Source organism: Pseudonaja textilis, chromosome 1 (assembly GCF_049901715.1).
Source record: "Pseudonaja textilis isolate UNSWEBS1 chromosome 1, rPseTex1.2, whole genome shotgun sequence".
Taxonomy (NCBI): domain Eukaryota; kingdom Metazoa; phylum Chordata; class Lepidosauria; order Squamata; family Elapidae; genus Pseudonaja; species Pseudonaja textilis.
Window position 1 is genome coordinate 196,163,014 of NC_141990.1, and position 23,647 is coordinate 196,186,660.

Genomic DNA, 23,647 nt, shown 5'->3' on the forward strand with positions numbered 1-23,647 from the left:
GGTTTTTGAGTATCCAAAAGTCTTTATTATCCCTTTGACATTTTATTTTCAGCTTAAATGCCTATTGATGTCAAAGTGGATTTTTGTCAATATCTTACTTAAATCTCTTAGCCCAGTATAAGGAAGGGAAGAGAAAAAAAAAGCCAAATCCTTTCCCTTCCCTCTCTCCTTCGCTGCTTCAAAATCTTCTTTGGGAATAATGTTATTTTTTATATATTCCAGGGTACCTTACGTTGTTGCTTTTTCAGTTCAACCCGGTCAACCAAAACTTTCTCTTCTTATCTTCCCCCTGCACATTCTTTTCCAGTTGAGTTCTTTGAGGTGGCCATTTCTGACCACTGCTACAACCGCCTTCAGAAAAGGGAGTAATGGCCAGCTGAGGAGGAGAGATGCGGCTCTCCTCGACCTTGCCGGCGGTCTCCTCCCTCTTCACCACCTCTAAGGGATGGCTTAGCCCCAAATCCAGACGGATTGGGGCGCTCTGGTGGCGAACACAAATTGAAACCGTGCTCGATCACAGATTTCGGTCCATCGCCAAAGAAGCTCAAACTGGAAGTCGTCCCTGCAGTATTTTTTAGCAAGAATTCACAAGTGGTTTGCTATTGTCTTTTTCCAAGGGCTAAGAGAATGAATGACACAGGGCCACACACCTGTTTTTATAATCTCCAGGTTTCTAGAATGGTACCTTAACTCCTATACCAAATTGTCTCTCTGTGCTTAAACTGGTCAATGATATTCTCATCATATTCGGTTAAAATGCCAAATACAGCTACATCTACCAATAGTTTTTTTAAAATGATCTATTCCTTAAATTTCACTCTCTAATCTGAATAATAAACTAAAGCGAACAAGAAGCTGTTAACTTCCTTTTTTTTCATCCAATATGGGTCATACAAACAATTATTAATTATAGTCACGGTGTACACACATATCCTTGAACTGTTGGATGGGACTGCAAAGCCCCACTAAAAAATGGCAGAGATTTTCCCCGCCCAGTCATGTCTGATTCTATGGGGAAATGCTCATCTCCGTTTCCTAGCCGAGGAAGCCAGCATTGTCCAAAGACGCTTCCATGGTCATGTGACCAGGATGACTATACACCAAGGCGCATGGAACACTGTTACCTTCCCACGAAAGTGGTACCTATATATCTACTTGCATTTGCATGCTTTTGAACTGCTAGGTTGACAAGAGGCAAACTGTTAAATATTCAAAGGGAGCTTTGTATTAATTTTATTTTGCCAATGAAACAATTCGATTTCATTTTATTATACAAATACAAAATTAGCCTCCATGATTATTAATTATTGGTGGAGGATTTCAACCACATTAAAACTTTTAAATTACATTTGATATGCTGCTTGTACTATATACTTTATAATCTAATTACCACAAAGAGCATGATATGAAATGGTACAAAACCTGACTTTGAAATTTAGAAAAGAAGGAACTTTTCACTGCTGCAACTATAAAATAATATACAGCCAGTATTCTTGGTTGAAAACTCTTCAAATCTGCATAACCTAATATACCACCAGTCCATCATTATAGTATTAATGCAATATAGAAACAACATATTTGCATGAAATTTACAAGTATTAAACCAATCTACTTACTTTTTTTCTATATTGAGAAAGTTGTGAGAGGGCAAAGACGGTTGCAACGGCCCCTCCTCCTATGAGGATAGTTCCTTTCACCACCTTCCGAAAAGCCATGATTTAGTTCTAAAACAAGAAAAAAAAATGGAAAAGTTTGCCAGATTAGAGAACGTTCCTCTAAACTTGAAATAAGAAACTTGAAGGAGTCTGCGTGATGCGTATGAGAGTGAGTTTAAAAGGTTCATGAAGGGACAGCCACATTAGGTAAGGAACTTTGGATAGAATATTTAGCTTTGCTGACTAAAAAGAAATACGATTCCATCCCAGAGTCCTTTGAAGAACTGTTTGATTATGAGTAAAGACTAGCTCAAACACCGGCAATCACAGTATTATTGCAGTGCAAAAACACAAATAGTCGAAAGCCCGAGTCTCAAAAATAATAACTCCCATCACAGCCCGTTTACTTATGGTATTAGCATTGTTGTATTTTAGCCGTAAGGGTATCCACAGCAATTCAATATCATTAATTCAAAAAAAAAAAAACCCTCAGATTGTACTGCTCTTATAAGAACGTGCCTGAAGATGCTGATGAGATATAAGGGCTTTGGCTCTGCTTTTTAGATCTGGGAATACCAAAAGAACATGTATGCCCCAATTCACAGAAAATAATTGGGAGTCTTTGTCTCAGCAAATGAGGCATATCCTATTACTGCACCCACGTATGTCACCCAGCAGCAAGCTTGTAGGTATTCTCTTCCTTCCTCAAAGAGTAGTTGTGGGAACGTCCTACATCTATCCATACAAAGTCAAAGATATAATTCCCTATGTATAATATTACCTAACCCTAAAGCCCGAGGTAAACTGGGTGCTGCAGGAAATGCCCTAATGCCAGGAAATGCCAGGGATGTCAAACTCAATTTCACTGAAGGCTGCATCAGGGGGCCAGGGTGGGTGTCGCCAGCTCATTGCCCGTTTTCAGCCACTACAGCCTCCTGAAGCCCTCTGCCCTCCCAAGCTCCATTTTCACTGGCAGAAGCACCTTGGGCCGGTCCTTCACTGTTTTCAGGGTGGCCCCATGGGCCAGATCTAAACACCCCACAGGCTGGATCCGGCCCACGGGCCTTGAGTTTGACACCCCTGCTCTAAAAAGACCTTATTTTCTCATCCTAATCTTCTAAGCTTAGCACGGTAGCAGCAGTGATATTATGCAACTTTGCCCATTGCAGGTAGTTCTCGACTTATGACCACAACTGAGCCCCAAATTTATGTTGCTAAGTGAGATATTTGTTAAGTGAGTTTTGCCCCATTTTATGACCTTTCTTGCTACAATTCTTAAGTGATTCACTGCACTGTTAAGTTAGTAACATGGTTGTTAACTGAATCTGTCTTCCCCCTTGATTTTTGCTTGTCAGAAGGTTGCAAAAGGGGTCATATGACTCAGGATGCCGCAACCATCATAAATGTGAGTCAGTGTCATGACTATGGGGATACTGCAATGGTCATAAGTGTGAAAAATGGCCATTAAGTCACTTTTTTCAGTGATGCTGTAACTTTGAACAGTCATTAAATGAACTGTCGTAAGTCAAGGACTACCTGTATATTCAGGTCTTGCCTTAGCCATGAAAGCCAGCTGGTTGACCCTGGGGAGGCCAGTCACTCTCTCTTAGTCCAACTCACCTCACAGGGTGGTTGTTGTGGGGAAAAATAGGAAAAGGTATGTTGGGTATGTTCACTGCCTTTAAATTATTTGTAATTCAAATATCTTGCTATTATTCAAATACAGATGGAAAGTTTTACATTATTGGCACTTTCTTATTTCTCTTAATGGGACGGAAGGAATCATTATTTCTGTTTTCATAATGATACAGTGATGAATACCAAGCTGAAGGCGGCTGCATCATTTCAACAAACTCTGATTATAAAAAGCAGTTGTCAAGCAGGTCAGACTACTTGTCCATCTACCTCAGCTCTCCCCAATCTGATAAGCTTCCAAATGTATTGGAACTTCAACATTCCTTGGCTTGCATGGGCCTCTAAAAAAATTCCAAAAATTATCCCAATACATCTCAAGGGGCATGAGGTTGATGAAAATCGAACTAGCCCAGTCCTATCACTGCTAGTCTCAGTTGCGGTAGCTGTCCTAAAGACTTTTCAAATTACCTTCTCCCTGACTTTTTTAATTGGATTTTTCCAGGAATCTTCTGCATGGCATTCAGCTATAGCATCTTCTCAATGCATTGCACATTATATTTTACCTTACGGCCCCAGTCCTATTCATGCGCAAAAAAAATCTATTTAGGAATTTTTGGAAGGCCATTTTGGTGGGAAAATAGTAGGAAACAGCCTCTGAAACTGAAAATCTCTCCTGGAAGAAAACAATAGCAAACCACATCTGTATTATTGCCAGGAAAATGACATAGACATGCCCATGAGGTCACTTGGTATCAAGCTCCACTCAAGAGTGCCTTTTCTTTTTTTCTTCTATAAAAATCTGATGGCAGAAAAAAGAGAGCATAAACACCCTTTTACAAAAATCATTTGAACTGATTTTTTCAGTCTATCAGATAGGTGCTAGTCATATATTGATTTCAAGAAGGCTTATGCAAATGCTATTTTCCAAATAGGTAGAGCAGGCTATGTGTTGAGATACAAGAGCAGGCCTGCCATTTAGAAAATATTGACTATGGAACGCATGCTTATCAAATCCAACCATCAGCAGCTACACCCTGGTAAGCCATTGTTTTTCAGCAGTTATTCTTCCTTTGAGGAAACTGTCGTGATTACACAACCTCTTCGGTAAGTTTTATGGAAAAGCATTAAAGGTCTTTACGAAGAACCACAGAAATTTTAAAATATCCTTCCTAAAATAAGATTACATAAAGTTATTGCAGTACAATCTTTTCAGGATCTAGTATGAAGGAAGAGAGGAGATAATGCTTCTAAAATGACGCCTATCACCTGGTTTTTATAAATTCTTATGCTAAAAGAGCGAACGGGTGGAAACTAATCAAGGAGAGAAGCAACTCAGAACTAAGGAGGAATTTCTTGACAGTTAGAACAATTAATCAGTGGAACAACTTGACTCCAGAAGTTATGAATGCCCCAACACTGAAAGTTTTTAATAAGAGATTGGACAACCATTTGTCTGAAGTGGTGTAAGGGTATCCTGCCTAAGCAGGGGGGTGGAAGACCTCCAAGGTACCTTCCGACTCTGTTATTCTATTCTATTCTATTCTGTTATTCTATTCTATTCTATTCTAAACATTTTTAAAATCTCAGCCATTCCAAAAATGGCTGCTTGCATCAGTTTAAAACATCAAAAATATTTTGAAGTATTGCAATTTGATCAATCTAATAGGCCTATGCCTGGAAGCACATACTAATTTCCCAGAGCGTAACCCCCACTGAAAACAGAATTTAAGCGAAGACAACAGAAAAGACATGATCAACTCCTGATGACTTCATGAATATAGACTTCATTTGCCATGATCTTCTCCTTATGATTTTTCCATTTCTCAATCTGATCTACAATTCAGACCACAACAGATCAGATGGAACAGAATGCTCTGCTCTACTAAGACGGGATTAAATGCAGGTGCCCAGCTATACTAGTTTGAAACTGATAAAGACACTGTATAGACACTTAACAGATAACAGAATGGTAGAACTGGAAGGATCATCTAGTTCAGCAACGTACAGGAAAACTACTCATTTACTGGTTTATTTTTAAGACTGTGTATAAACAGAATTTAAAACATGTGGTAAAAACAAGCAAGAGACCCCAAAATATTTTTTTTTAAAAAAACTTATGTGGTGAATTCAGAAATGAAGTTTCCTTAGTCTTCTTTTAAAGAAGTCCTCAATAAATGGAGAACTGAATCCACAACCTCCATAGGCAGATCTTTATTTTATTAAACCTGAAGCCACCCAATTCATTAACATTTCTGGGCAGCCTACAACTTTTAAACACACACTCACTCACACACAGACACACACTTATGTGTCATCAAGCTCCTACTGACCACATAGTTTCATCAATTAATCACAGACACAATCCATCAATAAACCATAAACCAACTCCAAGGAAGGGCTTTCTACAATCAAGCTTGTCAATACGGCTGAAAAAAACAGCCATAAAAATTTCTTATACAAGCTACATGGATCTTGGGGAAGGGGGTGGGGTGCGGAACAGAGGGTCAGGACACATCATTCCAGAGGGCAAGTGCAGCAACAGGATAGGTTGGTCCACTGTCATACAGATTTTCCAGTAGGGGTTTTTGCTATATTTAAATGAACTTCTAGGTCGTTGCAATTTATGCCCATTATTTTTGGTTCTTGTTTCTTCTTTTCTCCATACTGAATATCCCAAGTTCTTTCAGCTGTCTATTAGGGCATTTTGTCAAAGAAGATGAGATTTGTCTGGGATTACCTGTTTTTGACAAAGCTGTGGTGACTCTTGGCAATCACCGCAATCTTCAAGCTTACCAACGGGCTGCTTGTTCCATCATCCCTCCAGAGATTAATGTCCAGTTCACTGTTCAATAATTACTGGGATCCTGTTTCTCTTGAAGAGGGGAAATACATTTTTTTTCTTCCTCAGTCATTTGGTATCTTGCCACCTATCAGACAATAGTTCCTCAGCAGTATTCTTGGGTATGTTTCATCCTAGGACCTTGAAGGTGTTCAAATTAGCCAAATGCTTCTTTATTTCATCCCTACCATCCTGCACCCTGTTCCTTCCCAATATATGCTAGTAAAATAACTTTTTTAGATATAAAGACTGAAGCAAAATTTGCCTTTTCCCTCCCCACACACACACACACCATTAAGAATTCACTTGGAGAACACACTTCTTTTGCCTTTTTTTGCTATGAATGTATTTCAGAAAAGCCTTCTTATTGGATTTCATCTCTCTTGCCAAGTTTAGCTAATTTTCCACCTTTGCCTTTGTGTACTTCCTGAATTTCTGAGCCAAAGCTTTGCACAATTGCTTGAGTTTTTAGTTCTTCCTTCTAAAGAAGCGCCCTTCTCTCACAAACTGCCTATTCAAACACATTGGCTCCTTTAGATACTGTACCTCCTACCGCCTTTCCTTGTTTGAGACGACTGTATCCTTAATTTATTTTAAAAGAAACCCAGACAGTGGTGGTATTTTTTGCATTTCAGATTTTCTTCCCATGACATGTTCCATCCTATTTCTTTTCATTTATAAAATCAACCTTGCTACAAAACTTGTAATTTTGAACAATTTTTTTTTTGCTAAAATCAAAAGCACGTGTGATCACCATACACTTCTCATCAATTCAATGTATTCAGTTCCTGCCTGCCAATTAGGACCATATCCAAGGTAGATCAACCAATGGCCAGCTCAACTTTTTAAGAGAGAAAATTATCACCAACACTAGTTAAGAATCTATATGACATTTTGTATTTGGCAGAATGCAAAACGGATTGCTAAAATCTCCCATCACAGCCACTTAAATGACTTCTTTTGAAGTTTTGGTCAATCTGCTTTAATAAACCTTCATCCATTTCTTTGGACTGTTTTGGTGATCTAAAGCATGTTCCTAGCAAAATGTCCCTTCTACTAGCTTGCCCTTTTATCTTGAGCTTTTCAACAATCATATTATTACCATCAGCCCCGTGGAAGATCATTAATACACAGAATGGTGCTCCACCTTCTTTTTTGTGTTGTCTGTTCCTCTAAAACCAACTGTAGCCATCAAGCCCAATGTGACACTGGTAGATTCATCCCACCATTTTCAGTGCCTAATGACATCGAACTTAAATCCTCTGCACTAATGGGCAAAGCATTGGAGCAGAGACAAACAAGGTATCTGTCAACCATACTTCGTGCATTAGTGCACGGATGTTTAAGAAATTGGGTTGAACTTTCTACATCCAGAAAGTCCAACAATCTCTCTTTGCCATCATCTCATTTGATTCTATCTAGCAATTTGTTTTGCTTCTCCACTACTTTACCATTCATTGGTCCCATTCCTTTGCATTCTAGTTTAAAGCCCTTATGAGGCGGTTAACTAGGCATCATCCAGAAATATACTTTCCCTCCTTAGTAAAATACCATAATGCAAATCAGTTTTTTTCCTTCCTTTGAACCTTAAGCCTCTTGATTGCACTAACACTGAGCCTAGGAGTTCACTTAATGTTTCTCCTTTGTTTTGCCTTTAATGGGAAGTGTATTTCTCCACCTAGGTCCCCAAATCCATCACCCCCTTTCCCAACGCCATGTGGTAACTCTATTATCTACTGGAAGTCATTTATGCCTGCAAGATTAGTGGGACAAGTCTCTGATCAGTAGATCCAACAAGTTTTATCAGTCCTCCTACCATATCTCAGACTTGGTATATATGTGAGGATGAACAATATGAATAATAAATGGAAACTACTGTACCTCTCACAAATGTCCTACTTATAATCACTGTGTTTTTTTTCTTCTTAGTGATAGATAGATCACTTCCACTTGGATCAGGTGACAAGTTTAACTATGAGAGCTTTTTGCATCAATCATGTCTGTGGATGCTTCCTCTGAGGCTAGAGGTCGCCAAGATCTAGGACAATAGTCTGCTTTGTAATCATTTTGCTTCTGATTGCAACCTGTTGCCTGCTTCTTTATTCCCACACTTGGGCAAAGTGGTAAACTTTACATTTTTCTCCTGTTCGTGTTGAGTAATGGTATCCACACTACTGTTTAGGAAGTCTTCATCTTGAGGAACTAGAGATATAGGCGTAACACTCTGACCTCCGGTTCTCCAATCTCTGCTTTCAAAATTTCCACACACATTTTATACAAATGAAATCAGTTTTGCCTCCAGGGAAAAAAGGCAGATCTTGCACACATATGTTGCAGTTGAGCACCAGAATTCCATCTCTGGCCATGATCTCTCCTATATTAGCTGGAGCAAAAAAAAAAAAACAACCCAAAGAATAAATGCAAGCGCATTTGTTAAGTTTCGTGTGCCATCAGAGGCATGTGTGCTGTTGGCTTGAGCTGGTGAGATGAAGTCCAATTCCTTTGCCATTAGCAGATCTTTCTACTGTCTTCCCAGGATACAGAAGGAATATGCAGATGAACCTCTTAATTCTTGGATTAAGGGTTCTTTAGTGTTTCTGAACTACAATTCCTATCATGCCTAGCCAGGCAAGCCAACTGTCAAAAATTGTAGGGACTGCTGCCTGGTATATCTAATATATTTGTATGTGCAAAAAAAAAAAAAACCTGGATGCATCATACTGCATTGTTCCCAAAATCAAAGGTTCATATAAGCACTTAACATAATCTTTGGTACATTAGGATAACTAGCCAGAACATGACAACAGCTTATACAGTAAATGTTACAGAAACAGGGAGTATTTATAGAGAGCTAGACTGCATTTGTTGTTACTATTAACCAACAGCATAAACCAAATGCTGGATTGTGATTCTCTTATCACTTACTATTCTATTCATGAGCTATAGATAGAACTCAAAATTTAGACTTCTTTACTAATAAAAGCCATAACTGTAGTAAAATAAACATAGTACTTTAAAAATACAAAGATACTGTGAATTATATCCCAATCATAATATTCAACAACAGTATTAAGATTCTAGGTGTAATTTTAAAATTAGAGTTCTTTATTAGTGATTAAAAGATAAATAAGATTAATAAATAAAAATTGCTATTAATAATAACAAGATTTTGATATTCTGCACTAGATCTATACAATAAACAAGCATCTACTTAGAAACAGCAGGCACTGTAACGTTATTTATCCACAATTATGAATACATTTTAACACATACTGTTTTAAAATACTGTGGCTGTGAAACATTCACACAAATGCACAATGAAATCTTACATTAATAGCTAACTGGACCACATTTCAAAACCAATTGTGTTTACACAAAATGCAAAGCCTTATTATGCTTTTGCTTCTTGTAATACTTAAACTATCCGGACTTCATTTTTTGAAAAGATGTCATTATCCAAATCAAATTCAGACTAATAATTAATTCCACTTTATTTATTACCCCCTGCAGGTATGTGTTTTTGAAAATAAAGAGGTTGGGAGAAGAATTAGCTTTCCCTGGCTACATGCAGTGCCTTTGATCCAAATTGGGTCGAAAAACTCAGGAAGTGCTTCTCAACCAGCCACTGAAAATGTTGCTGGGATACTGATGAAAATTGTTCACAGGAAGAATGTCTTAATCATGCTTAACACTACCTAATGTGCCACATAAATAAAATCATTCCCAGTATCAGAGAAGTTAGAACTACAATCCTAGTATATATACAATGCAAACGCACTCAACTACAGAAATCAATCATCCCTCAGACAACATTAAGCTATTTTTTTAGAAAATGGTGCAAAGACTAGTTTCTAACTCTCCTTGATTTGAGCTTATTCTTTTGCGTAAGCTCAAACCATTGTGGTGTATTTAACAAACTCCACTTGAATAAATGATCACATGCCACAATATACAAACCCAGCCTAGCTTCTCTGTGGTTCTAACAACAAGAAAAGCAATGACCACTATTATTTTAAACTTCCTTTCTCAAAAATGAAAAAATGGTGCATGCTGTCCGAGATTGTCCAAAATGCTTTTGTTTAAAAAAAAAAAAAGAAGAAATACATCTGAGGTTATGGGGAGAAAATAGTGCGATAATCACTAGAGCCAATGGTTAAAAATATGTGCAGAAATTCTTTTTTTCCCTCCTCCAAGTCAATGTTGCATGATGTTTTCTGGAAGCTCAATTATTCACAAAGAGCCCAAGTTGTCTTCTATCTTTCCATCAACCAAGGGCACGAGGCAAGCAATTGGCTTTCCCGCTTTTTAATTAAAATGAAATTGTGTTTAGACACCAGGGAGAGAAGCAGCTTGACATCTGACTCTAAAAAAAAAAAAAAGGAACAGACTGAGATTTTTAAAAGATTTTTCTTCCTCCTTCATGAGATACAAGCGACGCTTAACGAATTATGATAGGTAGAATATTTAATTGCAAAATAGTGGTCCTAACTTTACATAGTGTATCACAGATTGTTTCATTATGAATTGGGGGTTGTTAGTTTCTTTTATTTTCTTTTGTTCTAATACAGCACTGAACGTTGTTCTTTACCATGGTTCTCTCACCCAGGTTTTCTGAGGTACTGTTCTTGGAGAGAGAGAAAAGCAGAAATGAACACATAGGAATAATGGGAAGACATAAGATGAACGGTTAGTGGCTATCGTACTGAATGTCAGTATAGCTCCCCTCATCCCTCTCCAACCTGCAAAAGCCTCAGGAAATGTAATAATCTGAGGGTGCTTGGAGAAAGCTAGTTTTCTTTAAAGTGAACCAATTCCTCCAGATTTAAGTTAGCTTTGTATAAATCTGTACAAATTTGTATACTGCATGAGCCAAAAAGTGGGCTGAGAAAATATCTACAGACCCCTCTCATCCTGGTCATAAATGGTTTCAACTTCCCCCCCTCAGAATACCACTATAGGGCATTGCATGACAAAACAACTAGACACAAAGACAGCTTCCCCCTCCCCCATGCCATCACTCCGCTAACACCTAATTCCAACAGCAGTTTTCTACCTAAGGCAGGGGTGTCAAACTCAAGGCCCGTGGGCTGCATCCAGCCCATGATGTGGTCAGATCCGGCCCATGGGGCCATCCTGGAAAATGTAAAGGGCTGGCCCACATTGCTTCGGCCCAGCCTACCCAGTGCAAAGAGGAAACATGCCAGCAGTTTGGGGAGTGGTGTCAAGCTGGACACACCCAGGTATCTGGCCATGCCCAGTCAGCCACGCCCACTCTCCACCCACCCCCGAAGTCAACCATAGCCCTGATATGGCTCTCAGTGAAATTGAGTTTGACACTCCTGGCCTAAGAATAACTAACCATGTAGTAGGGCTGTATTACGAATATCCTTCTCATCTTTCCTATTACCTACTCCTGTTAATATCTTAAGACTATCACTTTGTTGGTTGTATCCTATATGATTTATTATTTTGTTGCTTTTCTGTACACTGGCAGCTTATGCACCAGAAACAAATTCCTTGAGCATCCAATCACATTTAGCCAATCAAGAATATTCTATTCTTTTATTCTATCTGTGACTCTCCAAAGCTGACTGTTCAGTGGCACTTCACTGGTCATTTAATCACTGGATCAAATGTAAGCACATTGTGGTAACTTCTTTCCTGTTTTGTGTTTTTGGCAGAATGAAGTTAACTGTTGTAGTTGGTGAAACCAGATTCACTTAACTCTGTTACTAACTTAACAATTACAGTGATTCACTTAACAACTGTGGCAATTAAGGTCATAAAATAAGGCATAAGTCACTTAACAACTGTCTTACTTGGGTTCAATTGTGGTCGTAAGTTGAGGACTACCTGCACTGCAATATTGAAACAATAAAAAGTCTTCTAGTTCTTGCATGCAGTAAAATATAAACAGTTCCTCCTTAATCCACATACATTTTCGAGTACAGTTAATCCTCGACTTAGAATAGTTCATTTAATGACAGTTCTAAGTTACAACAGCACTGAAAAAGTGACTTATGACAATTTTTCACTTATGACCATTGTAGCATCCCCATGGCCATATGATCACCTTTTGCAACCTTCAGTCGAGCAAAGCCAGATGAACTTAACAACATTTCTACCTTAAAATGATTCACTTAACAACTGTGGCAAAAAAGTCATAAATGGGATAAAATTCATTTAAAAATGTCTCACTTTGCAACATAAATTTTGGGCTTAATTGTGGTCATAAGTAGAGGACTACCTGTAGTAAGAGCAGTCCTGCTTTACTCAGCAGCATAAAGTACTTTTTTTTAGACTGGGACTCCAAGTTCCTTTTTAAAAAGTGGAATATAAATTTAATACAAAAATAAACCAATGCAGTGCCATTCATAGATTTTTCAGGCACTAAAAGTTATTCAGTGGGAGGTGGATAGTAAGCACATAAGACTCCTTGGGCTCAACCCCAAATTTTAGCAATATTAAAATCGGCAGTTATACTGAGTGGCATTAAAATAATATTTTGTAAAAAGAGTTGGACAGGCTATTAACAGTAAGTTATAGATAACTTATCAATCCTAAAACTTTGTCTATAGTCTTTAATACAGTGGTTTGATTTGAACTTATCATGATGGATAAATCAGGACACTGTAGCTCTTTTAGTTATTGTGTACATAGTGTGTTGGGTGTATCTAACATCCCAATTTGACTCAGCACAGTATGTGAACCAGCCAAACAGGACTTATTCAGTAACTTTTGCTAAATGATTGTTAGCCACCTAGAGCTATTTTCTATCATATAAGCAGTCCATATTTTTTTCTAATAAAATGTGAAACCAAGCCAGTGTTTTAATCATCACAGCCATCTAAACGTTTTCATTTAAGATTCTATACTATGAGTATTGGGAAGGGGAGGCAAAATTTTCTTAATATTTTAAGACATCTGATACAGCTGTATACAATTAAGCATGGTATCCAAAATCAAGTATTTTTAACACAACTGCACTAATTAGATATTCATTGCATCTCTGAACACACACAAAAGCTTCTGCTTACAACAGAAGTAGCACCTTGCAAAGGACAAAATATTGCAAAGACCTAGAAACGTTATTCTATCAAGAGTTCAATTCTAAAAACAAAATTCAATGAAATAAAAATTCTGAAACTCATAAAGGAAGAAATCAATGACTTTGCACTTCTAATAATAATCTCTCTGTCTCTCTCTCTCTCTGTCTCTGTCTCTCTCTCTCTCTCTCTCTCTCACACACACACACACACCCCAGTCAAGTATACCATACGTTAAGTACCATTTCTGGGCAAGTTCCTTTTTAACTTTCATTTAAAAAAGAGCTTGATGTAGTATTGGTTCTGATCAAAGAATAAGGAAATGGGAGTGAAATTTTACATTAATCCTGCTTTAACCATTCGTTGTCGTGACACATATGCATGCTTTTAAGCTATAAACAATTATCCGTTAAGCATTTATCTGGTTATTGATTACTATTGATACCAAAATCACTGCACTAATAAACAGATGTTGCCCCCAAACCATGAGCCTCTATACGTATGTAGATTATATATAGATTGTTTCTGATAATAAATTGACAGCTTTAAATAATAAAGAATATGAATCTATAATAATCCGCAAATGTCTAGATATTGTTTAACTGTATCACCAGCAGCCTCAGTTGTGACAATTATTGGTGTAGGATGCTGAGAATCACAGCAGTATTGAATGGCTACTTCCATCTTTCCTTTGATGTCTACATCCCATTTTAAAATACTACAGTTTCATCTTCTAGGTATTGCTTCTCGTAAGTGTCCCATACAAACTTAAGCCATGTGGTCAAATGCAAAGCATCCAGAGATCTGACATTTCATTTATAGGGTTAGCTCTTATCAGATGATCACAGCACTAGCATAAGCACAACAGTGAACTGGTAAGCAATTCTCTGGTTTCACTGCACCCTAAAATAGAAAGTGTGAAAGCATTACATTTCTTACTCTACCCTGGATAAAGATATACCAGGGATTTATATCCACAATGATTCCAGCAAGTATTATTTTTATAATTAAAAGGTTATATATCAATATATAACAAAACATCAATATAGCAAAGGATATATTATTATACGTCCTATTGAGTTTCATGTTAAATACTGCAAGATAGGCTATAAATCAGTATATGCTTATCCTTCAAAATAAGCCTGCCAAAATCTGTTAGGGCTTACTTCCAAATAAATAAAACAAGCTATAGAACTGTTTTATCCCAAACTTGTTCACCTTTTTTATGATGAAGATTTTGGTACCTTCTAATCCCACTAATCGACCCATAGTTATTCAGAAGTTTAGATCTAGGGCTACATTTGTATATAACAGACCCATTCAAGTCAAAAATTGATTTCCCCCACAACTGAAAAACCAGTAGGCCAGGGATGGGGAAACTTTTATGGCTCACTCAGGAATTCTGAGAGCTGAAGTCCATAAGTGATAAAAGAGCCAAGTTTCCCTACCCCTGATCTACGGAATGTATAGCAGTCAACTCTACATCTTCTCTAGATCTCTAGAGCAGTTAAGCTTCTACTACTAAGCTTTTAAAACTTCTACATAAGTGTCAAGTTGGAGTAAGCATGGCTTGCTTCGTCATGGTTAAATTGAACAAACTATAAGCTGTTTTTGTATAACATGCCAAGCTATAAATCAAAGTTTATTAACTATCATTCCTGATTTCACTCAGTCATATTAAGACCAAAACACTAAGTACCTTATGGCTTGACATTATGAGACAAACCAACCATATAAATAAAAATAACCTTCTCTGCTACATGTAAATTTGGGAATTATGAAGTCACATGGAGAGGCAAAAATGAGAAGCTGGAGAGCAGAGGCTGAGACTCCACCACCAAAGCCTTTTGCACAAATACTGTAGATATAGCAAAAATAAAAGAACTGAGCATCAAGAATGCAAAGGGAATACAAGTTTATCTAATCACAACCTCTTATACCACTGTTAAAATATTATTGAAAATGCTATGATGGAAAGTCATTCAAGAATATAGTAAGAATGGACAAGTTTTTATATGGTAGCTGTCCCCAAATGTAATATCCAACTGCATCACTATACTTGCTTTTGAGCATCTCTCTCTCTCTCTCTCTCTCTCTCCTCTCTCTCAGATATGGTACTGAATAAAAAAGCCAGCGGAACTTAAAGAAAATCTAACAAGATAGATACCATAGAAAAGTATGGATTCTCCTGAAGCAAAAATATTGGTAACAGATATTAAATGCAGAAGCAATCTGCTCACAGATATCCACAGAAACACAAATATCCTAGTGTTATTGGTACTGATCATTCACAGCAAATGACTCATAGAATAATACTACAAAACCATAGATCCTAATTATCATTATTCAGGATCCTAATTATCATTATTCAGTTATGTTGTATTACTGCAGAATATTTACAGTTGGTTTTCTCAACCCTCCCAAGAAGAACTGCACTAAGACTGACAGAAAACAATGAACAGTGCAATATTTCACAATCCAAGCGTTAGCAAATAACGATCTCATATTATTCTGTCAGTTCCCTAAGGAACAGGGGTGTGTGAAAAAAAAAAAAAAAAAACTCAACAGGCCAAAGGGAAGGTTTAAAGAGGGAAAGGGCACAAGGAGGCAGCTGCTAGGTAATTAATATGTCTGATCTAACTTTAAACTTTCTGCTTAAGGAATATCATAAGACATGATTCTATACAAGTATATGGGTAGATTTAGTTCTAAACATTTGAAAATATTTACTGTTATGAAACGCTGTCGTGGACATGCCTTTTCTTTCATTCTGGATAATAAGAATTATAAGTCATTCATTACGAATCAAACATTGAAATAAGCAGCGATATAGCAGCCATGTTTGTTAGTGCTAACTTTGAGTTGCACAAGTATCTGGTCACTTGTCATTCTGAACGCGTGGAAAGTGAATATTCTCCTACTCTCCTGCTTCACGTGGCTTCCAAAAGACTGTAAGTATGATTTTGAACTTCTTTGTAAAAATAACCTTGTTGTTAGCCTTTGAGTCAGTATTAAGTCCTGGTGACTGTTTGGACAAGTCCCTGCAGCTTTCTTGGCAATGTATCTTGGAAATGATTTCTATTGCCTCCTTCCTAGGGCACAGCAAGAGTAACTGGCTCAAGATCACCCAGCTGGCTATAAGCCTTAGGTAGAACTAAAATTCACGGTCTCCCATTTTCTATCCTGGTGCCTTAACTACTACACGAAACTAGCTCTCATTAAAATAACTAGTTCTCAAATGCTTTGAATTCCTACAAAGTAAGATGTTTAAAAGTTGCTCTTCACTAATTGATCACTTGATTCTATTTTCAAAGAGCAGCATATCTGTACATTATCAAAGCCTCAGGGTTGAGGTCTCAACCATGGATTCTCCAGCTGTCTGGTCTAACCACAAAGGAGGCCTACTCCCTACCTCTGCCTTTATACATACTTAAGTGTTACTGCTTGCTCACCACAACAGGGGCCACCGAGAATTCAGCACTTGGCATTTCGTCTTCAGGTAATTACAGGTGAGTTGTCAATCCCATAACTTGCCTCCCCTAGAATATCCTATTGGAGCTGGCCCAGGAAGTAAGCTTGTTTGACCATGGTAATACAATTCCTTTGCATTACTGACCTCAGTTATTGATTACCATGGTGACAGTAAATACAGCAACTCTTCCATCAGCAGCCCATAATTCCACCTGGGAAGCAACTTCACCTTTCCAGCAAGGGAAGTCTGGGATCCTAGACCGCCATGAATATCGTAATCCATCATACCCACTGTCTATCCTAGCTGGGGAACACAGGAATATAATACAACATATCCACGTGATAGTAAATTGGGTAAAGTTGTTCAAGATCAATAGAGTGACCTCAACAATAACAATATTTATAAGTAAGTACATCTTCTTGATGGCTACTCACACCTGTGGAATTATACTAGTGGAAACTTTTTATATTTAAGTATCATCAAGAAATACTGGCTTTCTTTAAAAAATATATTTTTCAGCATGTAAACAGTAGAAGAGAGATAAAGGCAGAAATAACTTATGTTAGTGGATTTTCATCTGCACATCTCCAATTTTTAAATAACTTTTTATATTCTGATCTTAATCTGACTCCTAGCAATACAAATTCAAATAAATTTTGGAAAATACTTAGAGAATGAGACCATTCTTATTATTCAGAGTTTAATTTTATTATTGAAATAAAGTGTTATAAAAATAAACTATAAAAATAAAACAATCTAGGACTGCAATGGGTGCATAAAACATGTAATTTTTCAGGTATCAAACAGGCAAAATAAACTTCACCTCAGAATCTTCCAAAAAAGGCCAAAATTTAAAATAAAATGGGACAGGAAATAAAGTGAACTATCTTTGATCCTTGTTGTCATTTATAAAACATTTGTGGGTTGGCTTCTTACCTAGGTAACACCCTTGAATTAACTAAGAATTAAAGAAGTTTAATTTATCAAGATATCATCTACACATTCATTGTAATAATTAACCCAAAATATTTTACTTCCTTGTTCACGCGTTCACATAAGAAATATGCAAATAGTCTTATCTTGTTATAAGATCCTACAATCATGCTAAGAAGCAATAAAAATAGTTCGTCAGAGACCTATCCGAAGGTTTAAAAAGATATTTCAAAGACTTGTTGAAAGTCTACTTGTTATATTATTTTGGCAAAAATAAAGAAGCAACTTGCCACTGGGTTTTTTTCAGCATCCTTTTTTACTTAAGATCTTTTTAATTAAAAAATTCCAAGTTTTTGCAAATAGAAACCTACTCTAGTTTTTTTCATACCTCTTTCTTAGCCCAATCCACCTCAGTGTGGTTGTTAGTGGGAAAATAGGCAAAACTATTAGGTATGCTTACTCCCTTGAATTATATATAAAAATGGTGGGATAATAATTAAGAAGGAATTTTTTGCTTCATCCTTTTTTTTATAGAAAAACTGGATTCAGAAATCTTTCCTAATTTAAATTATGTTCTAGTCATACCTGCTTCCAACTTACAATGACTCAGGACAGATTGAATGGTCTATTCTCAACTGCTTCTTATACTTGTCCATTTCTCTCTACCTCAAGCATCTGCTGTACTGAACTGACCATTTCCCTCTGACTAATGGTGGGGCCTGCCATCTGTTCATTTACTTCTAATAACCCTAACCAAGTGTCCTCTCCAGTAGTAAGTCAACAATGGCAAAAGAACCACTGTGTATTTAGCATATCCAAACTGGCAACCAGAAAAACCACTCAGGTACTGCAATTGAGGAGAGAAAAAGACCAAAAGCCTCAAAGCAGGAATTAACCTTTTTGTAATTTGTTATCAAATGAACTATTTCTTTCTTAAATGAAAGACATGACCTCGTCCTTATTATGCGTGCAGATGATAAGCCCAAACCCAATATTATATACCATGCTGGTTAGGTTACAGAGGGTCATAGGTGATTGACCCCTTTTGAGTCCTGTTATTACATCACACAAGTCCCCAGGCCCTTGGGAGTATAAAAACAGCCACCAAATTAGTAAGCTCAGAACGCAACTAATGTCTACTATCATCAGACCCTTAAGTAGAAGCATGGTGTATGAATGTCCCTTTTTTTTTTGTTACTACAAATAAAACCTTACACATTTCTTCGCCAGGGGAACAGCAGCTCGGCCACAATTTTGGGCCTGCAAATGGGGTCTCTCTGCTGTGACAAAAAAGTGAAAGCAGGGCACTTCTGCACAGGATCGGAGCCTCCCCAACTATTACATAAGCTCTGGCCATTCGCAACAGGTTTCAGGCGGTGAGAAGACCACCTGTGCCCCCTTCTCTCTCTCTCTCTCTCTGCTGCCTCACCGGGCCCCGATCCCAGCCATCAAACCCGCAAGCAGGCGCGCGAAGACATTGGGGAAAGCCAGAAAGGACGCAACCAGACCGACCCTCGCGATGCCTCCTCCGGGACCCCGTTCCTCCGATCCGGGCGCCGGCTCCACTGTACCGCCTGCTCCCGCCCGAGCCGAGAAGGGAAAGAGAAAGAAGGCGGGCGGGGAGAGGAGGAGTCAGCATCTCCCTGATACCGGCACCTTTCCCTCCAAGCTGCAACCGCCCACGGGGCTCAGCAAAGCGGAAGATGTAGTAGGCTCCTGCGGCTCCTCCTCAGGCAAGCAAGCGGAAAAAAAGACACCCGATTCGGTCTGGGGTCCTTGTCCCCGCCGAAAATCAACAGGCTTTTTTTTTTCCCACCGAGGCCCGGTCGAGGCAGGGATCTCCGATGAAAACTCCCGCGCTCAGTAGGCCCCGCTGCGGCCGCCTCTGCCGCCGCCGCCGCAACGCGAGGGACCATTCCGGGAAGTCACCCAGCCGTCGGCCTACTACGCAAAGCTCTTTTGCACGGGGTGCCTTAAAAGCGCTCGCCTGCCTCCCCGGGGCTGCAAGCAGAGCCCAGCCGGAGCGATTTGCTCGCTTACCTTGCTTGCTTCTTGACAGCCCGGCAGCTTCTAGCTAGCCTCGGTGCTGCATTTTTTTTTTTTTTTGCTTTGGAAACCCGGCCTCACGGCGCAAGCCCTGCAAGCAGCTCGCGGATGAAAGGTGGGGGGGCAGAGCAAAGTTAGGGGGCTCTTGGCGGTCTCCCGTCTCCCTCCTCCTCTTCCCACCCCCACCCTGCTTCCTCCAGGCGCCTCTCCGCTAACCGGCCTGCAAAGGAACAAGTTGCCGTGATAGGGCGGGTAGGTGGTGTGGGGGGGTTGGAAGCGGGTGGAAGAGAGCGAGCGCTTCCCGCTCCTCCCTTTCCACACACGTGTTAGCGCCGAGCGAGGGAGAGAGACTCGCGCTTGCGAGTCACTCAGCCGCCCTGCTCGAGCCAGAAGCTCCTTTTCTGAAGGGGGGCCGTTGCAGTGCTCTGACATTTGCAGCTAGTAAACAATTCCCCTGCCAAAGAAAGTGACCCTATTAAAAACAGAAAACAAAATAACCAAGAAACAACCCAGGGCCTCCCACACAGTCGCCTCTCAAAAGACCCAGATCCGTTTCCAAGGGGGAGAGCGCGAGGCTTTTGCTTCTCGGTTCTTCACTGCGTTCATTCATGGGCAGCTCCCTTTTGTTTTCCCTCCATTCTTGCCTTTTCTTTAGCCAGGAGGGGAGGGGGAGAAAATAACGGAAAGTTGGAGCGGCTGAACTGTTTGCCTTTCCGCGGATAGTGCTTATGGGGCTGCCTCTTTGGCATTAACCCAGGCGCTTCCTTCTGGATCAAGTGATTCATTGCGGGGACTCGGGTTGCAAGACGAAGGGTGTATTCCCCGCCTACTGTCCAACCTGAGTTAAAAGTTCTTTTAGAAGAGACTTTATTATATCCCCAGGGAACTGCCAACAGGTGATCTGGCAGAAAAGGAATTCAGGGATCCCAGCATGGTAACCAAGTGGGTTTCTGGAGGACATAATCCTTACTCTTCCCTGTGCTTAGGCTGGTGTTGTGTCTCTGGCTCCTTTTTTGCAAATCGCTGTTTTGTGTCAGCTTGTCAGCTGGAAAGCTGAGTGTCCGGTTGGAGACCCCCTGTGGAGGGTGAGCTCCTGATTCTGCCTCAGCTTCTGCCCACCTAGCAGTTGGAAAGCATGCAAATACAAATAGATTGATAGGTACCACTTTGGTGGTGAGGTAACAGTATCCTGTGCACCATTGGCATACAGCCAGGCTGGCCACATGACGTGACCACAGAAACACTTAGGGCAAAGCTGCCTCCCTTGACCAAGAAACTGATACTTACCTGCATACCCTGTTTTTAAAGTGGCCAAAGGCATTTGTGTTCAACACTAATGTTGAAACTGCGGGATCTAATCTGGGTCGGTCACCAGGACCAGAGGTTTTGTCTTCTGAGATTTCAGATTTGTGCTGGAGTTCATCTTCTCTCTAGCCTAAAGAGAAGTTCCCTGAAGAAGGAGAGGAAAGGTTCCCTGGGCTCCAGCATGACTCCGAAAACTCAGAAGGCAAAACCTCTGATCCTGGTGACCGACCCAGATTGAATCCTGCAACATTATCCTGGAACAGGTATATTCACCTTCATTCGTGAATGTTGAAACTGAATGCAATGCCATAAGCAATCCATGGCTTAAGGCTAGTAGGTGTTAACCCAGATCCTGGAAACAATTCCATGATGTTTGTGCATCTAATTTATAGTCAGCATACTGTGCTACCTTATTTAGATAATTTGCATTTTAATGCATATAAGGGTAAAACTGAAAACGTTTTCATCTGTTTAATAACTTTCTGGAACCAGATATACCAAAAATTAAAGGACGAAACTGAGCATTCCTTAAGATATGAAAATATAACAACTAAAACCGTGAGATATTCTGGGCAGCCTTTAAAAGGCTCTTTTGGAGAAAAGAGCCTCAGGCACTTCTGAGATGTCTTTAACAATCTGTATTCAGGGTTTTAAAATAATTGTACAGGTTGAGCTGCTATTTTGGGAATGCAGTTTCAAGCGAACATACAGATCCGGGGTCTTAAAGGGACTGACTTGAGGTCATGAGTCTATAAACCAACACATGATCTTTTCATAAGGAAATTCAATGTACATTTTTGTCAACCTTAAGCAACACAAATCAGAACAGATAAATGTTTTCAAGCCTGACCTTTTGAAAGGACCTTATGTATTTAAATAGAGATAAACAACTGAACATCTGAAATATAATACTTCTATTTGTACCCTGTTTTTTTTTTCTTCTAAGCGGGGGCATGTCCAATATCAGCCCACTTTTAGTCTGGTTGCAATAGTTGGTGAATAACAAACCTTGTTAGAAAGACATGGTAGGCTCAGATTCACCAGGCATCCAACTTACGTATCCAGGCCTAAGTATGGTTACTCAGAGGGACATCCAAGCATAATTTACTTCTTTTTATGCCTTTTAAACAATGAGTTAAATTCAAGGGTCTTCCTAAATAGGCCTGTTCTGGACAATTATAATAATAGAAAAGGAAGAGATTATTTTTGCCGGTTATTTCTAAAACTAAAATTTCAATGTTCCCAGAAGGTTTCACTGCATCAGTATGGCTTGGGAGACTGCTATGGGAGAGACAGAATGTAAGTGTGTGTGTTTGTGTGTGTGTGTATACATACATATACACACATACAAACATATATACATATATATACATATACACATATACATATGTATACATATATACATACACACTCACATATACACATATACACACACACATATATATACATATACATATATATATACATATATATATATATGTGTATGTATGTGTATATGTGTGTGTGTGTGTGTGTATGTGTATATGTGTGTATGTATATCTTCCAATGGCAAAAGGCATTATATATAATAATAATTATATATATATATAATGCCCTTTTTTGCCACTGGAAGAAACCAGAATAAAATTTTCTTACAAATGGAAATTTGCTATAGTGTTCAGACTTATATAATGGTTTACAGTACTCTGTAAGTGATTTACAGAGACAACGTATTGCCCCCAACAATCTGGGTTCTCTTATCAACCTTGAAAGGATGGAAGACTGAGTCAACCTTGAGCTACGTCAGGATCAAACTTGTGGCTGTGGGCAGAGTCTGACTCCAGGAACTGCATTCTAAAACCACTCTGCCACCCAGGTTCTGTGGTTAAAGAGAAGAGGCTCTTTGACAACTTTAGTTGCTCAGAAAACTGGTATAAGGTATCAAATCAACTGGATTTTACTTGAGTGTTTTTTAATTTGTTCTGGTCTGGCCTTTGACTGTAATAAACTTGATTTTTGGTATAAGGTAGGCACAAGGATCCAGTGTGGGGAGCTCCAAAGGAGAGGCAGAATGAGAGAAATCCAACCCAATTTGTCTATTACAGCAGCAATAAAATAGCATGTATCCAAGTGTTAGACTTTTATATAATGTTAAAACGAAGAAGAAAAATGATTGGTCAGAACTTGATACATATGTGTGTCATTTTGTCTATTGCAATGTATGAGCGGGGATACAACTATAATAAATTATAATCGCACAGAGGATATGTTTTTAGAGACTTTTTGTGATAAGGCAACAATAATTCACCAGGCTAATCACCCAACCAGTTTTGCCTGGTTCTATGTGTCAGTCTTATAGGGACCTGGTGGCTCAATGGCTAAGGCGTTTAGCTTGTCAATCAGAAAGGTCAGCAGTTCGACAGTTCAAATCCCTAGCACCGCATAATAGAGTGAGCTCCCATTACTTGTCCCAGCTTCTGCTAACCTAGCAATTCGAAAGCATGTAACAAAGCAAGTAGAAAAATAGGGACCATTTTGGTGGGAAGGTGTTAGGAATGTAAATCACCTAACAGTTAGTTGGGTTGGAAAATATATAAACCAGGATAGACATTTTAATACTGTCTCTTTAAGGGAATGCTAAAATGGTAAATGGCCATAAGATGGAGCCAGAAACCTGGCTTGTTCCTGTTCTGTTCTGGAGAGTGTGTTCCTATTGACTGTTACTGATCATAGTTCT

General features: G+C 38.9%; 1 protein-coding gene across 7 annotated transcripts in view; it reads right to left on the bottom strand.

Moving 5' to 3' along the window:
* GPD2 (glycerol-3-phosphate dehydrogenase 2) overlaps positions 1–19,960 on the bottom strand; it is a 106,200-nt gene extending 86,240 nt beyond the window's left edge. For 4 of the 7 annotated variants that reach the window (XR_015740778.1, XM_087920188.1, XM_026697204.2 and 1 more), the window contains exons 1-2: positions 19,093–19,225; positions 1,617–1,724 (exon numbers count right to left, since the gene is read on the bottom strand). Coding sequence is in view for 6 of the 7 variants with exons in the window: in XM_087920188.1 (XP_087776314.1) it covers positions 1,617–1,715 (99 nt within the window). In the remaining variant the exon portion in view is untranslated. The other 3 variants (XM_026697205.2, XM_087920186.1, XM_087920187.1) reach the window with 3 other exon arrangements.
* Between the last annotated feature and the right edge of the window lie 3,687 nt (positions 19,961–23,647).